Source organism: Triticum urartu, chromosome 6A (genome assembly GCF_056163025.1).
Source record: "Triticum urartu cultivar PI428250 chromosome 6A, HENAU_Tu73, whole genome shotgun sequence".
Lineage (NCBI taxonomy): Eukaryota > Viridiplantae > Streptophyta > Magnoliopsida > Poales > Poaceae > Triticum > Triticum urartu.
The window spans coordinates 8,771,455-8,789,676 of NC_141878.1; the positions used below are offsets into that span (position 1 = coordinate 8,771,455).

At 44.6% G+C, this 18,222-nt stretch overlaps 1 protein-coding gene and 2 pseudogenes across 1 annotated transcript; 2 read left to right on the plus strand and 1 right to left on the minus strand.

Annotated features, from left to right (window-relative positions):
• The first annotated feature begins 929 nt into the window (after nt 1-929).
• On the plus strand, nt 930-2,135 carry LOC147963106 (uncharacterized; annotated as a pseudogene).
• Nucleotides 2,136-4,127: 1,992 nt separating this feature from the next.
• Nucleotides 4,128-6,297, minus strand: LOC125515806 (bidirectional sugar transporter SWEET14). Its single transcript, XM_048681310.2, is given in 7 exon segments — nt 4,128-4,471; nt 4,473-4,712; nt 4,793-4,912; nt 4,999-5,160; nt 5,268-5,478; nt 5,566-5,602; nt 6,053-6,297. Coding segments are annotated over 7 exon segments (867 nt in total). The 5' UTR covers nt 6,105-6,297; the 3' UTR covers nt 4,128-4,426.
• Nucleotides 6,298-9,909: 3,612 nt separating this feature from the next.
• Nucleotides 9,910-10,735, plus strand: LOC147963107 (uncharacterized; annotated as a pseudogene).
• The last annotated feature ends 7,487 nt before the right edge of the window (nt 10,736-18,222 follow it).

Genomic DNA, 18,222 nt, shown 5'->3' on the forward strand with positions numbered 1-18,222 from the left:
CAAACTCTTCTCTCCAAACTACAATGACGAGACCATAGATTCGCCTTCCCTCTGCTTGCCGCTCCGGCGGACGGTGGCGGGGAAGGGAATCTCGGCACCTCTGCTCCAGCTAGGAGTTTAGGTTAGGGATTTCCGGTCCTTGCAACTACGGTGCTCGAGCAGATGGTGGTGCTACTTCTTCGAGTTTGTCTTGCGGGCTTTGATCCTCCTCGAGTACATCTATTTGGACGTAGTCGACGGAGCTCCGGTGTAGATTCCTGCCATCTTTTTGGGGCGGTGAGGTTAGGGTTTCTAGTCTTGTGGCGAATTTTGGTGTCAGGTGCTTCAGATCTATGTAAGGGTTCAATGCGATGATTGCGGATTGAGGGCGCTCGTCCTTAGGGACATGTGCACGAAGAATTCCTCACTATCATCGACAAGGTCAAGCCGACTCCGGTATCGTAGAGGCAACATCGGCGAGTTGGCGGCTCGTTTTGACGGTAGTATTGATTGTTTGGGGGTCCTGCAATCTCAATGTAGTTTTTATTATGTTTGAGATGTTTTGTAGTTCCGCTGAATTTTTATAATAGATCTCCATCATTTTCGCAAAAAGAAAAATCTGTGATTGCATTTATATGTAAAAAAAAGCAAATCAGAATAACGTTGGAAGCAATATTTTCTTATGAAAAGAATCCGTAATTATTTTCTTAGGATACCACCACGTATAGAGTCTTAATGGGGCTAGATAACAACCAATCCCATATTATTAGCGTCGGAGAGACACAACAATTAGAAAACAAATCGCAGTTTTTTCCTCTAATCCCACATTATTAGCGTAGGAGAAACGGAGCAAAGGCTGTCCCTCGCCCTAGGCTAATTGTACGACGTCGATCGGGACTGATCGGATCTTGTCCCAGACTGAATTCCCCACCTAGAGTCATCCATCGACCATGGCAGGTGGCGGCGGCGCCGCCGCCAGATCGCGGACTCAACCTGCAACAGGACGGCGGCAGACGACAGCCGTTGGACGTGCTGGTGGACATCGCGACGCGCAGCGACCCGGCCACCCTCGTGCGCTGCGCCTCTACGTATGTCGACATGCGCTGCGCATCAAGGATGACACCGGCCTCCGCGGCCGCCTCCGCCTCCGGCACGGCGACCGCTTCGTGCCCTCCCTCCTGCACGGCCACCTGATCTTCACGTACGACGCATATGTGTTCCTGGTCGACACCACAGTGCAGGACGCCACCAGGCTGCGCAGGGTCTCCAGCGGCGGTATACCCCTCGCGTCGCCCGACAGGGCTTGTCCTCACCCGCGTGGACCAAGAGCTCCGCGTGTGCGACCCGGCCACCCGGAGCAGCCAGACCTTGCCATCTCAACCGGCCTTCCCTGTGGGTGTGGACCATGTGGACGCTGGGTGCATAAGTTATGTCTTGCTCATCGGGGTCAACGACAAGGAGGGTGTGGCCGCCGTCGGCCGGCATTTTCAAGTGATCATAGCATACCTAGAGCTCTCACAACACCACCATCGACGCCACCTTCGGCTCCTGACTTTCTCATCGGAGCACGGCGTGTGGGGCAGCTGCACCGAGGTGTGGGCTCCTAACCTGTCTGGCAGCTACTTGCAGGGAGGCCTCGGCAGGGCCTTGGTCACTGGCGGCACTGTGCACTGGTTGTGCATGAGCAACACCTCGGCCTACGTGCTCAAGCTCCATGTCAAAACGGCGCATTTGACGGTGACGATGCTACCGGAGAGCTTTGGCCGCAAAGAGTGGGTCAACCATCTCTTGGCGACATCGTCGGTGGACACGAGCCTAATTGTGCTCGTCACGGATGGTAACAAGATGTCAGCTTGGTCCAAGCAAACAGCCAAGTGGCAGCAACGACCAGAGGCAGTGATCGACAAGGATGCAATCTCGCTGTTCCTGGACAAGGAGGGCGGAAACAGGCCAGTGACGAAGCGAGGCAGGCTCATTCTAGTGTGTTTCGCTGAGAGGTCCTCATCAGTTCAGGCTGCAGTTTCTTCTGGCTCGACTTACGCTTCATGGAGATCGTGAGGTCATTCTCGGATTCTCGGCTCCAGTACATAGACAAGAACATCCCCTATGAGATGAATTTGACGGCTTGGGTTCCAACATTCAGGAGCACTTTGTGATTCAATCGTTTCTGGCTCCAGTCTCAAGTTCAAGCAGATGTGCGTCCATTGTTGAAGAACTTTTTTTTAGAACAATTTAATTTTAGTAGTTTTATTTTCCGGTTGATCAGCGAGCTGTTGGTCCCGGTGTAGTAGTAGGTCTATGATCATGCTAGTTCTATTCCGCTCAAAACCCTGTGCCCTGTGGTCCGGCTCAGTGGCGCATTCATGAGATATTTTCCCAACTCCTGGCGCGGTCGGTGGAGGGAGGGCGCCAGATCGTGCTCGTCACAAATGGAGCCAAGATATTGGCTTGAGCGCAGTCGAAGCAAAAGGCCAACAGACCAAGTGCCAGCAACGACCACACATGGTCATCAGAGGCATTCTTTAGGTTCCTCGACAAGGTAGGAGGGAAAAGGCCGCCCGTTAGCCCATGGCCAGTTCAGCTGGAAGCCTGGAACTACAATAGCTACCGTGGTTCGCTGAGTGGAGTAGCAGCGTGCTCATCAACATGTCATACTGCGGTTTCTTCTGGCTCGACCACAAACAAGCAGTCTGATTCTACCTCTATTTTAGTGCATCCAATACTTGACAGAAGATAAATACCATTCCGTATTGCCATGAGCTCAGCCAAATCAACATCCCGAACATGCGGTATAAACCAAGAAGCCGCAGCAATAAAATCTCCCTTGTCATCTCGAACAACAGCTCCACTTGCTCCCAAGATTGTGTCTGCATGAAAAGCTGCATCAACGTTAACTTTCACCATACCTTAGGAAGGTTTCTTCCACATATGATCCCTCGGCTTCATTGGCAAATTTGGAGTGATCGATCTTGTGTAGTTGTTAGATGGGGGGTTTGTGCTGTTAACCGGCTCTGGAAGGAGATATATCAGCTCCTGAGTGTTCTTTAAGCATTTAGTTGTGGGAGAATTTAATCAAAATTTCCGTACTATACCTCAGTATGGGATTTGTTTTGTAGGCACCTTATTTTGTGTCATCGGGTATTTGCAGCGCTTGGGTTATTATAATCTAGCAAACGACTTGGCACAAAACCTACAGCTCGAAGAGAATCTGATGGATCAAATCCAGACCATGTGCAAGAGCTCTCCACAGTGATGATTTAGCAGGAGAGCAGATTGGGATTCCAAGCGCCGTCCACTGCCACAGCAGCATGCCGGCCCCTCTTGCTTCAACAAAAAAAATGTAAATCTGAAAAAAAAAATCAATGCAAAAGAATGGAAACAGTGAAAACCAAAAAAAACAATGAAAAACAAGTAAACACGAGAAAGAAAGAAATAATACCGATGAAGAAGAAGATAAAAGAAAGAAAAGAAAAAAAAATCTAGTGAAAACCAAGAAAGAAACATAGAGAACCGAAGAAAACAAAGGAAAAAGAAAGAAAAAATAAACCTAGTGAAAAAGAGAAAAAAAGATAAACTATTAAAAACATGAAAATATCGGGAAAACCACCGAAAAAACTGTCTATTTTCACTCAAGTTGATCGCGCCATGTATTTCACCATGAACTCAACAGTCCCTCAAAGGCTACGTACCAGCGCTACCCAACAATGAGGATCTGGGTTCAGTTTCCTGCTCCCTTCTTCCCGATTTCCCTTGTTTTAAGTGTGCACAAATGGGCGGCCCATTACAGCAGACGTTCTAGGCGAAAGCTTCTTCCATCTCAGCTCTCGTGGAAAATTGCCTCGAAAATAAAGAAAAGGTCTTGCGGAAAAGAAGTAAGGTGAGATGAGTCGGACGCAATAAAGACCCATCCCATTCACATGTGCACTGCTTGCTTTCCTCTAAAAAGAAAGACACTCTATTACTCACATTGCACTCCAAGAGATGAAGTTATGCTCTTGGAAAGGCGGATTCAGTCCAAGAAATCCTAGTCGACGAAAACGTGTTCTTTCACTGACACGCATCATCGAAAATCTTATGGTGGGCTGGGGATACCACCGTCCTCCTAACCATCCAACCACACGTTGGTTCGCAAGAAAATGGTAATTTTTATAACAAGATTATTGCTTCGAAGTGATCGGACAGTCGATGCCAATGAATACTACCAAAATAAAATAACCCTTACAACGAGCAACTAGGAACAGTAACAGTTTGCAAGAAAAGGAACATTAACGGTGGAAATCACACGCCCCCATCCTCATGCATGCGTGCATGGAACCTGGATCAGCAAAGGTCTCAGGCAAGCCCAAATAGCTACAGTAGCTATAGCAAACTACAGTATCATTTGTGCTAAGAATCTCTCCACCACACCGGCCCCAGGAGAGGCTCTGGCTGCATGGGGCCTGCCTGCCTAGGCATGCTCGACATTGGTAGCCATGTCAACCTTCTCGACGCTGGCTGATCTCTTTGGTCTGGCCGCTGGCACAAGCCACGATGTTCTCCATGGTTGGTGGCCGGACGGCAGCTGGTGTGTTGAGCTCCATGGCAGCTGCCGGGCCGAGCTTAGCGACGTTGATGACGTGCTCTGGCATGGGTGCATCCACCTCCTTTGGCGCCGGCCTGGGCGTGGCGTTGCAGTAGAGAGCGTAGAGCCCCATCTGGATCACCCCGAAGGCAAACCCGAGGATGTTGGGAAGCTGCATGTTCAACACCAACACTAAAGTCAAATAGAAAGTTTGAGATTGGAATTGAGAGATAATTTGTGTTGTTCACATACGGCAACATATTTGTCCTTGATGAGGAGGCCGTAGAGGAACCAGACGACCGCGCTGACGGTGAGAGAGAGGGAGAGTGAAAAGGGCATGAACTCCACGCTCCGGGTGCGCACCACAAGACGCTGCACAAATAGATCGATTATAATCAATCAATCATGGTGGATCACCACAAACTAATATGTGTGAGAGAGGCCAGGCAGGTGCTCACGATGACGCTGAGGGGCGCGACGAAGACGCTGACGGAGAAGCCGACGCAGACCCACCCAAGCATGATTACGCGCTTTTCGCCCCCCGCCAGCAGCAGCGTGAGAAGTAGGATGAGGCCGAACACACCCACGTTCAGGAGGAGGAGGATCTTCGCCGTGAAGAGCTGCATGTCACGCATTTTGTGTCAGCACAAACCAGTTCACTCAAAATGCCCAAACTATGAAGAAGGGTGGACACATGCATGCATGTGTGCAGCTGAGTTATGAGTACCTTGGCTTGCTTTGGCGCATAAGCGAGGTACATGACGATGTAGATGGTTTCGATGACGCAGCCGGCAGAGTTGATGGTGATGAGCAGGAGCTCGTCGGACTTGAGCAGCGCGTAGTAGATCCACAGCATCGCGCTGAAGAGCGCCACCACGTACGGGACCGACTGGAACCCCTGCGTCGACTTTCTACGGTAGATCCGGTAGAACGTCGGCCTGCATCCCATGCCCCCATGCACCATTAGTTTCTCGTGAAACTAAGCTAGAGAGAGAAACGATGTTGAGCGCGATCGAGAGGCTTACAGTGGGGCCAGGTAGGTCATGAAGGAGATGACGTTGCCTGCATGGAAGCAGTACGATGACAGTTAGGCAGCGAGAACAAGGAGACACGTGTACGTATTACAAGTACAATTAATCCCCACTTAGCGAGCTTTCAGTAACTTGTCTGCGTGACACAACACCATGCTTATTATACATCTTGCTTTAGTTAGTTTATTATACATCTTGCTTTCCCTTTTGTTCGCCACCTCCAACGACTAATGAACTATTCTAGATATACTAGTTTACTCAAAAGAGGAAGGATCCCAGGTATCCCATGGTGCAATCCGCACTACCTAGCTATATAGTGTAATTGTTGTCTTGGATACACAACATACTTCCCCAAGTAGGGGACGCCTAAGAGTATTAGTTTTGCCAAAACATATTGTGAAATCAGAATGAAAAGAAAATGAAAAGGAAATAATAAGAACTCTTAAAAGATACTCAACTATTCAGGTGGACAGCAGTATACCTAGGAGGCCAAAGGCAAAGGCCCACGGGTGCTCAAGGGAGAGACCACCCATTGCAAAATCTTAATTAGCTCTGGAGTTGGTGAGGATATCAGAATGTGATAGTTCTACCAAGCTAGCTTGGGTAATAGCTAAGCTTCAACTTCTACCTCCCTTGAGGTTGGATGGGTTTATATAGCCCTCGCAAGGAAGACAAAATAGATGGTTCAATGGGAAGAGAAGAAGTGTCAGCTTACTACTCGAGGTAGTTGCTTGAGAGCATGAAGGGAGCTGGAGCTGGGATGGGTTTATATAGTGCTAACATGGAAGCCAAAAAGGTGTGCATCCTTATGGTGTGTGACTCCATTGGCACACACAAACTATTCCTCATCAATCACAGCCATGGTAGCGCCTTAAACAAAGGACAGGATAATCATCAACATCCATGACACAAAGTGCCTATCTTCTCGGTAGACTCTTTTTCTCCCAATTCCTGGCATGGATATATTAGGGAAAATTTTGTACACTTCAAGTTATCCGGTAACACCAGCTTAGCCACACCGGCAACGCTGGAGAGCTATAGCAACCGCTGAGCCACAAAAGGTTAACAACTCCCTCTCCCCCCATTGGTCATGCGTCCAATTAAGAGGCTCAAACCAGTGTCGAAATATAGCTCCTGTAAATTTCAGATGTTACGACCCAGAATGAAAATTCCTCTTGTAACCATATTTTCCACTGATTCATCGATCCCCCTCCGCACTGATGAGTCCTCAGGTCTCATCCTCTCTCGTTTGCCGCTTCGGCGACAGAGGGGGCGGGGACCACGGATTTGCGATGTGGTGATATAGTTAGGTATCCTAATAGTAGTGCTACGATCCTCCCAACGGTGGCGCAGCGGTGGCAATTTCGGCGTTGTGCCTATTAAGAACAAGGTTTCCTCTACTCCTGGTCCACCTCATCGGTGAGTCTCTCGCCAGTAGCATTGAGAGGGATGGTGGTCGCCTAGATCGGTGGATCTGGTTTTGTCTTCCTGTCATGCATTCGGTCTTCGAAGGTGTCTTTCGGCAGAATGGCCGACGTCCCTTGGTGACTTGATTCTATGACTCAGTCTCCTATTTCGCCAACTTCAGTGTCGTCTGTGATCTTGTCAGTGCATTTCCCCCAACATATGTCTGGCGAAATTTGGGGTGGTCGTCCAACCCTCTTCACTGCCTTCTTCTTCTCGGACACTATTCTATTTGCCAGATCATCGTCACTGTCATATTCTCACTCCAATCAGCTCCCTCCCAGGTGCTGCATGAACAATATTTCTCTTGCTCGGATGGTGTTTCGGGGGTCCAAAGGTGGCATCGATCTTCGCTGCTACTGTCATCGATTGCATGATGAATTCATTTTCGATTTCCCCAAGGACCAGTGTTTTTTTTTTGTAAGAATGGCCTTTTAAGGGATGGTTAACTTTAATATATAGCATTTGGTCTACCACAAAACATCATCAGATGAGAAGTTTATTTTTAGGAATTACCATGTATAACTTGCAGACATCAGTTGAATTAATGCCAGATCATGGTAACATTCACCAACAACTACACCACAGGTTATCAGTCACACACGTGAAACATGTATGTCACGTTGGGAGTTATCAAGCGATTATTTGCACGGTTGCATACTTGAATGCCGTGCCAGTCACAATGCAGTTTTTTAGGGCAGCTGAAACAACACGTATGTCTCCACACAAAAAAAAAACACGTATGTATGAGCTGTATACGTTTTTTTTGCGGCTGTGAGCTGTATACGTTAGTATTACCCCCTATGCTTTCTTCCATGATCTATGTTGGAAGGCTTCGGTGACACACATAAACAAGCAGCTCAGTTACTCCTGATTTACTGATACATAGTTTCCTACCGTAATGGATAAAAGCAAATTAGGAAGATATTTAACGTAATGCAGTACGTAAGGCTGAGGCTCCACGGTAGCAGAAAAACTTCGACGCTTTTTGACCATGGGTTGATTGATTGCATAGAAATCTTTGGCCTCATGATCATGAGTGAGTAAAGAAACATCCATTGGAACTTGAGAGGAACAAAGAACGGCTCGCTAGGTTTTGCTGTTCCTTTTGGGAAAAGGTGTCTGATCTCTGTTGTTGGTGTTCTTGTACCATCTGGTCAGAAACACGGCCATATGCACATTATTTCCCACATCTACGGCGTACTTTCCGTCGTCCATGGTTTTGCAGATTGTGTATGCAATAGAAATAGATAGCCGCCAGGCTCACGCCATTAGCGTACACTTACTCAGGGGTTTACTAGTGCACTGTGAGGTTTGCATGCATCTACAAATTGGTCCTAGTATTCATCGGTTTTGCATGCTTTGCCGGCTGTATTATAGCCCTTCGTACGTACTAGCTGATGCCATTTCACACTGCACATGGTTGCTAAAAGGTGACGTGGCAAAGCCAAACCAATTTATTTTCCACGGTTCATCAGTGGCTGACTGCAGAAGCAACCTAGAGATTTCTTGCAACTCGAAGATGCACTTTGGAGCCTTCGGAACCACTAACTAATTAGTCCTTCAATTAACCTATTCTGACTGTCAGGAAGCAACGGATGGTCGTTCGCAAAAAGGGAAAGGAATAGGAACCAGCGGATGGTCAAGCAGTAGTAGCTTTCTCATGTACAGCAACTATATAGCTAAAAAAAATGCCCATTTCAGCTGAGTAACTTAGATCAATTAAACCAATGTCCCGTCTCAGCAAAGCAGAATTATTTCAGGTCAAGAAATGAAGAAGATCCTGGATGGGCGAATATTCTCAGGAGAGATATTTGTGGTAGTACACGTGGGCCTGAGATGAAAAAGGCTGTTCTACAATGATCCTACCTATACACTTCAGCGGAAGGGATTCCAACATGTGACATTATGAAGTCACCCTCAGAGGTTAATGCTTTAAAAAATATACAAAAACTTCAGTGGCTTCCCGCAAAGATTCACTAAAGGATCGGTGTCATGGCCTCATAATTCAAATAATTAAGATATTAACAAAAGGCAGTGCAAGATATTCCAATATAAACGGTGTGCTCCAAGCATACAGAATTGTCCACTCGCTTGTTCAGACAGGTCGGAGATTGCGACAACGCAACGTAAATAGGATCGTCTTCTAGGAAGGCACATAAACTGCTCTGAAACAGCATGGGACGAATATCTCCAGAAGCATGAGCGCCACACAAGTATCTCCACAAGCTTATCTCGGAAAATGAGAGAGAGAGAGAGAGAGAGAGAGAGAGAGATAACTCCATGAATACGTCACCAGAGTAACGGACGATGTGGCCGACTGAGCCGGCCATGTGACATTGTGGCCAGCCATGGCAGCTAGGACGGTGAGAATGGCCAGAGCCAAGGTGATGGTGATGAGGCATGGAAGGAACTTAGGGGTGGTGTGTGTGTGTGGGGGGGGGGGGGGGGGGGGGGGGGTACTGGAGCAGCCCAGAAACTAATTTGTTACACGCTGCAGTATTTCTTTGGAAGCAGAATACAGATATAGATGCTTACGTACACGCACATACAATCATTTTATGAATGGTATGTGTACCCTGATCTTATGAGTACAGTTGATAGATACTTAGAGCATCTCCAACGGCCGCGCCAAACGACGCGCGCGCGGGGTAAACCCAGCTTTTAGCGCGCGCGGAGCGTTTTGCCGCGCCCCGGCGGCGGCGGGAAACACGCGCGCGCGGGAACCGTTTGTGCGCGTGCGTGAAAAGGCGCCAGCTCGCACGCCATTTTTTGCGCCCCGCTTCCGGCGCGCCTATAAAGTGCGGCGCGTGCCACACGCCTTCTCCATGCTTCCTCTTCTCCTCTTCCTCTCCCTCTCTGCCACGCGCCGCCATGCCGCCGCACCGCCGAGGAGCGTCCGGCTACCGCGGCGTCCGCCTGCGCCCCAACGGCGGCTACTACTCAGAGATACGCTCCGGCGATCTCCGGCTCGCCCTCGGCACCTACGGGATGGCGCACGAGGCCGCCCGCGCGTACGACGTGGCGGCGTGGCGCCTAAGCCGGCCGCGCGGCCAGATGAACTTCCAAGATGTGTACACGCTCCAGCAGGCGCTCGACGTCGCCCCACCGCCTCGTCTGAACATGGCGCAAGACCATGCGGAGCACGCCGAGCGGCAGCGCCGCCTCCTCGTCGCCCACGAGGACGAGCGGGTCATGGCGGAGTGGCGCCGGCGCCACCCGGAGGACGTCGCCTACGAGCAGGTCTACTGGGCAAGGCGCCGCGAGGAGGACACGCGAAGGCGCCGCGAGGAGCGGTTGGACAAGTGTCGGCGGAAGGCGTTGGCGAATGCGCAGTCCGATCTCCTTGCAGCAGGTGGGCAGTCGTTCTTCACGCCGGACGATGATCAGTGGCTGGACATCTGGCTAGATACCTCGGACGACACCGCCCAGGATGATAATGGTGATGATGATAGCGACTTAGAGTAGTTTTTTTTATGCAATCTATCTCGTTTTTTATCGTTTGTCGTTTATTATTATGCAATCTATGTTTCCGATGTAAAATACCTTTGTATCGTTTAAAATCTATGCAATATATCTAGTTTTTATGCTTCCAATGCCTACATTTCCAGTTTGTAGAATGAGCGCGCGCTGCATTTTAGCGCGGCTGCTGGAGCGGTCGGTGCGCGCCGCGCCAAACCAGGCGATGGGTGCGCGCTAAAGCTGTTTTTCCTACCCTACGGTTATAAGACACGCTATGGGCGATGGGCGCCAAACCAGTTATATTCCTTCATTTGGATAAACCAAATTAATACATGGAAGAAGAATGCTTATTAATAATTTCATCCATCATTAGATATATAACTATTTTTTATTTGAAAAATTTGGCTAATTGTTCCAAAATATTTTGAGAATCTATTACTAAGTTGAATAATATGCACATAAAACTGCAAATTTTTGTCGAAGGTGTTTTGAAATTTAGCCATCTTCGGACTTGGTAGTACATACATACTGAAATCAGTGTTTGTTTTAATTCATATATCAAACTATCTGGGTGACTCGTGCATTTGCATGGCTAAATTTGTAATATTGTTTTATATGTACTTCTCACATATTTACAGGTGCCAATAGAGGACCGAGGCATTGCACTCCTTAGTGTGCAAGTGAGACCATATAGTTTCATATTAATTTCTCATTTGTTTCTTTAATCCTTCTTCTTTATTCATTGGTGTATATATTAGTTGAGAATTTCTAGTGATGATTGAAAATAAAATCGATGGCTCATATCTAAACTCAATGTTGTTTCCTTCCACCAGCCCTTCCCTTTGTGTTGTGTAGTTGCACTTACAATTGGTGCATGATCAAATCTCAGATGCATGCTTCCGCAGATGCTCACCTTATTAAACTTTTTATTTTCTTAACAGTCTATGCAATTTAATTATTGTTGTATGTGTATTTATTGAAAGTTGAAAAAAACATTATTTCACTCACTTTTGATGCAATTTTTCCTTATTTAGGGTCTACATATTGTTAAACATGATCAACATGACTTATTACACTTCACAAAAATTATTTCATCAACCTCTGTTATTTTACCTGGAAAATCATTTTTCTTCTGTCACATAATATATGATCACTTGCGCACGTAATATGTTGGCATCCGTATGTCATTTTTTCACACCGAACATCTTTCGTATTATGTGTATGCGGTCCTTTTAAAAGTTGTACTTCTTCTGACCCAGCATCTTCGCTTATCGCTTCTCACCATCTTGAACTCTGCTAGTGACAACTGATTAATGTGTGCGCCAATGTACTCTCGTTAACCACTTCTTCCACTTCTCCCACCGTATTATCCTAACATTTGAAACCACACAACATATTGGAGGCTATGCATTGAAAACTTGCTAATTCTATTTTTCATATATAAATCCAACAACGTTAGCTACTTGGATATTGTATAATTCTATTTTGGACTACACCTAGAAGTCATGTAAATAAAAATTATTATTTTCCATTTTCATTTACTCGGCATTTTTTAGAATGTCAAGTTGCCCTTTTATACATCCAACAATAAGAGGTTTATCTCTATCAAGTTATACACACAATCTAATTCATTATGTTCTTATATAAATTAATCTATATGATTTTCATATTTTTTTAATGTTTTTAAGTAAAGTTAATGTCGTCTTAAAGCCAAGAAATTTTGTTCATTTGCATTTGTTGGAATTTATCAAAAGTGAATCGCCTAATTTAGAGTTGTGATATTGCAAAGCCGAAGAGAAAATGCAAAATTGCTTTGCTTCCCTTTCCTTTTTGATAATATCAAATCTTGTCAGTGTTAGCAATATCGATCGATCAATCGAAGTAGTGCCTAATTAAGGCTGCGTTGTGTTACCGTTTTCTATGCCTATAGTACATCCCTTTTATTAGGGCAATAGACTTCCAATAAACTTTAAGTTCCTCTAGAACGTGAGATTGGTTCAGGTATATGTGTAGCGTGCCTGCTTTTTTACTCTCTCTCATTATACAATCCTAACCGAAATTGAATACTTTTTTCTTTCCACGTTAGCACAACATAATGTCCTTCTAATGGTATGTCTAGCGTGCCTGCGTTTTTCTTCTTCTTTCCTTTTTTTGCGGGGTTTTCTTCTTCTTTCCGATTATACAATCTAACTGAAATTGATTACTTGTTTTTGTTTCCCCGATACACCACAACGTGATGTCCTTCACATGTCCGTGATACTGGTTGCACGTGACAGCCTTTATATCTGCCAAACAATGCATATACTCCCTCCATTCCTAAATATAAGTTTGTTTAGACATTTTAAAAAGACTACAACATACGGATGTATGTAGATATATTCTAGAGTCTAGATTCACTCATTTTGCTCCGTATGTATTGTTAGAATCTTTAAAGAGACTTATATTTGGGAACGGAGGGAGTACAATATTTGTATCTATGTAGACGGAGACTATATGCGTTTGACTGCGTTGGGATACATGCGTATGCTTGCCGGAAATCTAATGAATCTGGCGCGTGTCCGTGTGTAACTCTGCTTTATTATCTGTGTCTCTCGCCAAAGTCACGCTGTATTTTGCCTTGCCATGTACAGGTCACCGATTTATTTTTTCTGCATGGGCTGTATTAAATATGCAGATGAATCTAAGTCGTTCAAATATCTGAACTCTAGAGTAATAAATCATGACCGCTAGTTTTCTATCGTCTTAATAATATACTAATAGATAGGAGATTCTAGAGTTATTATTTCGGAAATAAGTAGATCAGGACAAGCCTTGCTTGTGCACCAGACAGTCTTTGGTCCACTAGGAAATAATAGAAGCAAAAGCTTGTTTTCCTTTGTAGCAGACAATGAAAGAACGCGTGTGAGCTCCTATCTTGACAGAACATTAGCGGTTGATTTGATCCACTTGGCGAGCAGTTTTTATATTATTACAAGTTAACAATGCACCGACTAAAGCACATATTTCCGTAGAGTTGTGTACAAATGGTCAAATGCAAGTCCTAGATTACTGAACGAAAAAGACTACTCATATAACCACATGGTTCTTCTAATATTTTGACAAATGAGATAATCAAACACGAGCAAAATTACCAGTATTTGTTTAGATAGTGTGTTATAATTTCAGAGTTTAGCAGAAGAATCGACATTTCTCACAGGTAAGGTCTTTATCTGATCCTACAAGTCTGATGGTACTAATTAATAGTGAAACAGTTAGATCATAAGTAGGATGCCGATCCTGAACAAAACTTGCCCCAGTTATTATTTTCATTTTATCATCTTCATGCATACCTGATATATTCGATTTGTATAAAAGTAGGGATGCTTTTGTAAAAATGAAAAGAGAAAAGGAGCAAATTGGCCTACCAACTTTAGTAGGGCGTGTTGCAGCTGCTTTCACCTGTCAGCGATTAGCATTATCACAATCGGCTAACCAAAGTGTGTTGGTCCTGTACCGCCTTTATCTTTCTTCCTACCGCCCCAAAGTTAGCCATACATAGCTTTTAATCACAGTAAGTGACCTGCCCATGTTTGCCCAAATCATGCACTAACTTATAATTACCCGAAACACATTTTGCTAAAAGAGCGAGTGATTTGCAAGATAATTATATGGCCGGAAGCCATGGATTATGTTGTGTGGGTCAGTACTCGTTTGGGTGCACCTTGCATCATTTGGTTATCCACGCCACTTTTCTAATGCCAAATTACTTTTGCAATATCTTGGGACACACTGCCTCATCTACCCTAGTTAGTGTCTTCTGACGCATGCATGCTTGGCTGCTTCCACTTAACATATCGTTGGGATATTAAACATGAACTGGTCCTATATTTGAGGGAAAATTTCACTATGCTGGTTTCTACTCCCTCCGTCCCAAAATAAGTGTCTCAATTGTACTAAAGTTTAGACACTTATTTTGGGACGGAGGGAGTAGCTAGTAACCAATCTGTGTTATAGGAACATATGATGGGGTTATCTCGAGAAGGTGGCCATATCCTGGTCGTCTAGAACATACAAGGATTCGGTTGGTCAAAGCATAATTTGTTTGTGTTGCCATAGTGAATCCAACCCAACACGTCCAGAGTAAAGACTTGGTTTCTCTAGTGTCTACTGGTTGGGATTCTACTACCAGATCACAATGCAAATTGAATGACTCGAAAAAGGAGCTATAGATCTCAACTTATGATAAAAAAGAGGGCTTGGTTTCAAATTTGAATTTTACCAAATTTTGTAGTTAAAGTTTAATATTTTTGTGTCACATGATAGAGGATATCATAATGAACAATTTGAAGTCTCATAGCAATCAGAGTTGAAGGTAAAAATGTATAGAATTTCAAAGTTTTGTGGTTTAGGGGGTCACGTGGCTCAACCTAGATCATCTAATTTGAGATCTACGGTTACCAACAAATAAGACAAAGAAACCGAAATTAACATGTGGTATGGCACTTCTAATATGTCGATACCAATTCAACTAAAAGTACCTAATTCAAGCTGTTAGATCCCATATCTATGGTTCTTATACTGTACCGGTTTGCAGGATTATTATATCTAGTCTCGTGCCCATATGTGAGATCAGATGGCCAGATGGGGAGCTCGGAAAGGAGAGGTTAGCTGCCTGACTTGGCAAAGGTGGTGGCACAACTTCTAAGCATGAGAATTTGTGGTTTGGAGCGGAATCTACGGAGTGCTCATGGGTATTTATAGTGCATCATCCTAGCGTAGGGGGGGGGGGGAGGAAAATCGACATCACTATGATTTTGTTCGCATTTGGGTGAACCTTCTAAGTGGAAAGAAGATGAATCGTGACCCTGGTTGACAGAGGATTTTGATTTAATGGTCGGTAGGGGCTAAAGGCCAAACGGTGTTCATGGTAGGTTATATGGGCCAAGGTCGTTTCAGCCTGGCTGACAGCTATTCTAAATCTTTTCATAATTCCTTTTATATAGGTAAATGTATTTAGCAAACTTCTATTTCAATTTTGGAAAAACCTAATTGTTACTTTTGTAAAACAATAATATTATGAATCCTAGAAAATTATTTCCAGCTCAAATGCATGTTTTTAAATTTATTTTATGTCAATAAAGCTATCATGGCCTTAAAATTAATTGCCTTAAAACACTTCTATAGTTGTAATAATTCTCAAAATGTTTTCCAAGACCCCAACATGCATAGGAGACATATCTAAAATGCTCAAAAGTTATCGTACATATGAGATGATTCTATAAATATCCAAAAGTGAAATTTTGGGATGTTACACGTGTTGCCCAAGATTAGGCCATTGACTATCTATATGGCTAGAATGTCATGTATGGTTTACAACAAGGATATTGGCACTACAAATTGCTTTTCATTCCTGCCATAATGTAGTGTGCCTTTTCGACTTCCGTAAGTGCTAAAGCACTGCAGATCGAGGATCGATGTTTATATTCAGATCCATGAAAATTACATTGAGATGTTACGGTTTTCCACAAAATGATGTGATCCATCCCTTTACAAACCCATCGTGCTGAAGCTGGCTAAAACTACTTTATCACCTTCAGCGCCAATGAGATCTCTTCGGGCATCACACACCCCTATACTTCCTTCCACGACTCTATATAGATTGTAAGATCCGTGGTCCATTAATCATTTTCCTTCCATGAATCCATGTAGATCGTAAGATCTGCAGTCCATTAATCAATGAAATTTAGCACCCACTGTGGAGCCTAGTCTGATCTCGATTAGGGTCCGGCCAGATCTTCTTGTTATTCCCCTTGTTAGGGAGGCAGGGAGGCTAACACTCCTACCCTCAAGGTAATCGTGCTCAACTGTTACCCTCACAATGGAGAGCACTAAAGGAGGAACCACATTATATTATGGTCCGGCTGAAACCGACACACTGTCGTGGTCTAGGGTGTAGTGTTTCAGCTCCCCGACACGAGTAAAGTTAACTCGAGGTGCGGGGTCTTTGATTGGCCAGGTACTATTGAGAGTTTGGCCATATTGGCTTCATTTATGGCGGACACCCAAGTGTCAGATAGGGCTGCGGGCCAGGTCCCCTTGTTAGAGGACAACACCCTAACAGTCCCGGTCCGAAATGGATCGGGTGATCACAAGAGAACTGTTTGGCATGTGCTCGAACAAGCCAGAGATTGCACCACGTGGTAGAGGAGCACGGACAGTCCCGCTCGTAACAATTCGTGCTAGTTCACGGAAAGTTCCCTCTTAGATTTTGTTTTTGGGCTCTCTAATGGTGTGGCCCTTTTTTCAATAAACAAATGGTGTGGCCCTAAGGAGTTTATGCTGGATTTTGTAACTTTTGTGAACCTTGCCATGTACTTGTTTTATCAATAAAGCAGAAAGAAAGCCTATTTTCTGGAGAAAAAAACATATCGACAACTTATAACAGCTAGTTTTTCACATGGATTATGGTTCTGGGTAATCTTCCATTTTCATAGGTTATCTGGCGCGCACGTGACACATGCAATGTAACAGGTAACACTATGAATTATCTCACTAATACCTGCACTTTTACATAGTTGCATACTTGAATATGTTCTCAGTCATGAGGCAGATGAAATAACACGTACTCCCTCCGTTCCAAAATAGATGACTCAACTTTAACTTTAGTACAAAGTAGGGTCATCTATTTTGGAACGGAGGGAGTAGTACGCACCAGCTGCGCGTAACTAGCTAGTGCGGCTCTGTTAAAAGTGTGCATATATACGTCAGTGCCTTCGCTTGCTTCCATGATTGATCTTGGAAGGCCTTGGGATACACACAAACAGGCTGCTCAATTAATCCAACTTGCTTCTCATGCCTTTTTCCTATACTGTCATTTTCTTGATTTAATTCTGCATAGCTTTCTACTGTAATATGGAGGAAGAGTTTTTCTAGCTCTATAGCTCTAGTAGGGAAGCAGCAACAGTGGCGCGTCGGTGGCTCCTTCTGGTGGTGGTAGTGGTCGTTAGGTGATGCAGGTTATATGATGTAAAAAAAAAATTATGTTTGTGTCGCTTTGTACTTCTTTGAACCCTTATAACTAATTTAGATCCTTTTTTGCAAAAAACAGATACGTATATAAGAACATAAGAACTGAGGTGGCTTTGTGTGATTGGGTTTAGGTGATTAGAAATTATGGTGTGCCCCTCAAAGATAATGGGGAAGGGGGAGATTAGATGGGGAGAGACACACCGGTGGAGCTTCAGCAAGGCTGAAAGGGCCATGGCCCGCCCTGGGTTGGAGCAAAATAAAGTTTTACACGAAGTTTAACCAACAATAATTCATTGATTTCTAGTGTGGTAGCACTGTTTGCACTATCCGGCCCGCCCAACATATTTTCGGTAGCTCCGCCACAGGAGAGACAGTCTGTAGATTGCATTCGGTTTGTTGGATCCATAGGTTTAGGATTTTTCTAAAGAAAACATTAAATTAAGAAGGTGTTTAATGTACGTAAGGACGAGGTTGCACTGTGGAGAAAGCTTGGATGATGCATTTTGACCATAGGTTGATAGATCTACGGGGTTTATTTTAGGGGCCTCATGATCAAGATTGATTAAATAAAATTTCCATTGTAACTTGAGAGGAGAGCAAAGAACGGCTCTGCCAGATTTTTCTTTGCCTTTTGGGAAAAGGTATTTGCTCTCTGTTGTTAGTGTAGGTGTACTACATCCAAATTTGACATTTTTATGCCTTAATTAACATGTGTGC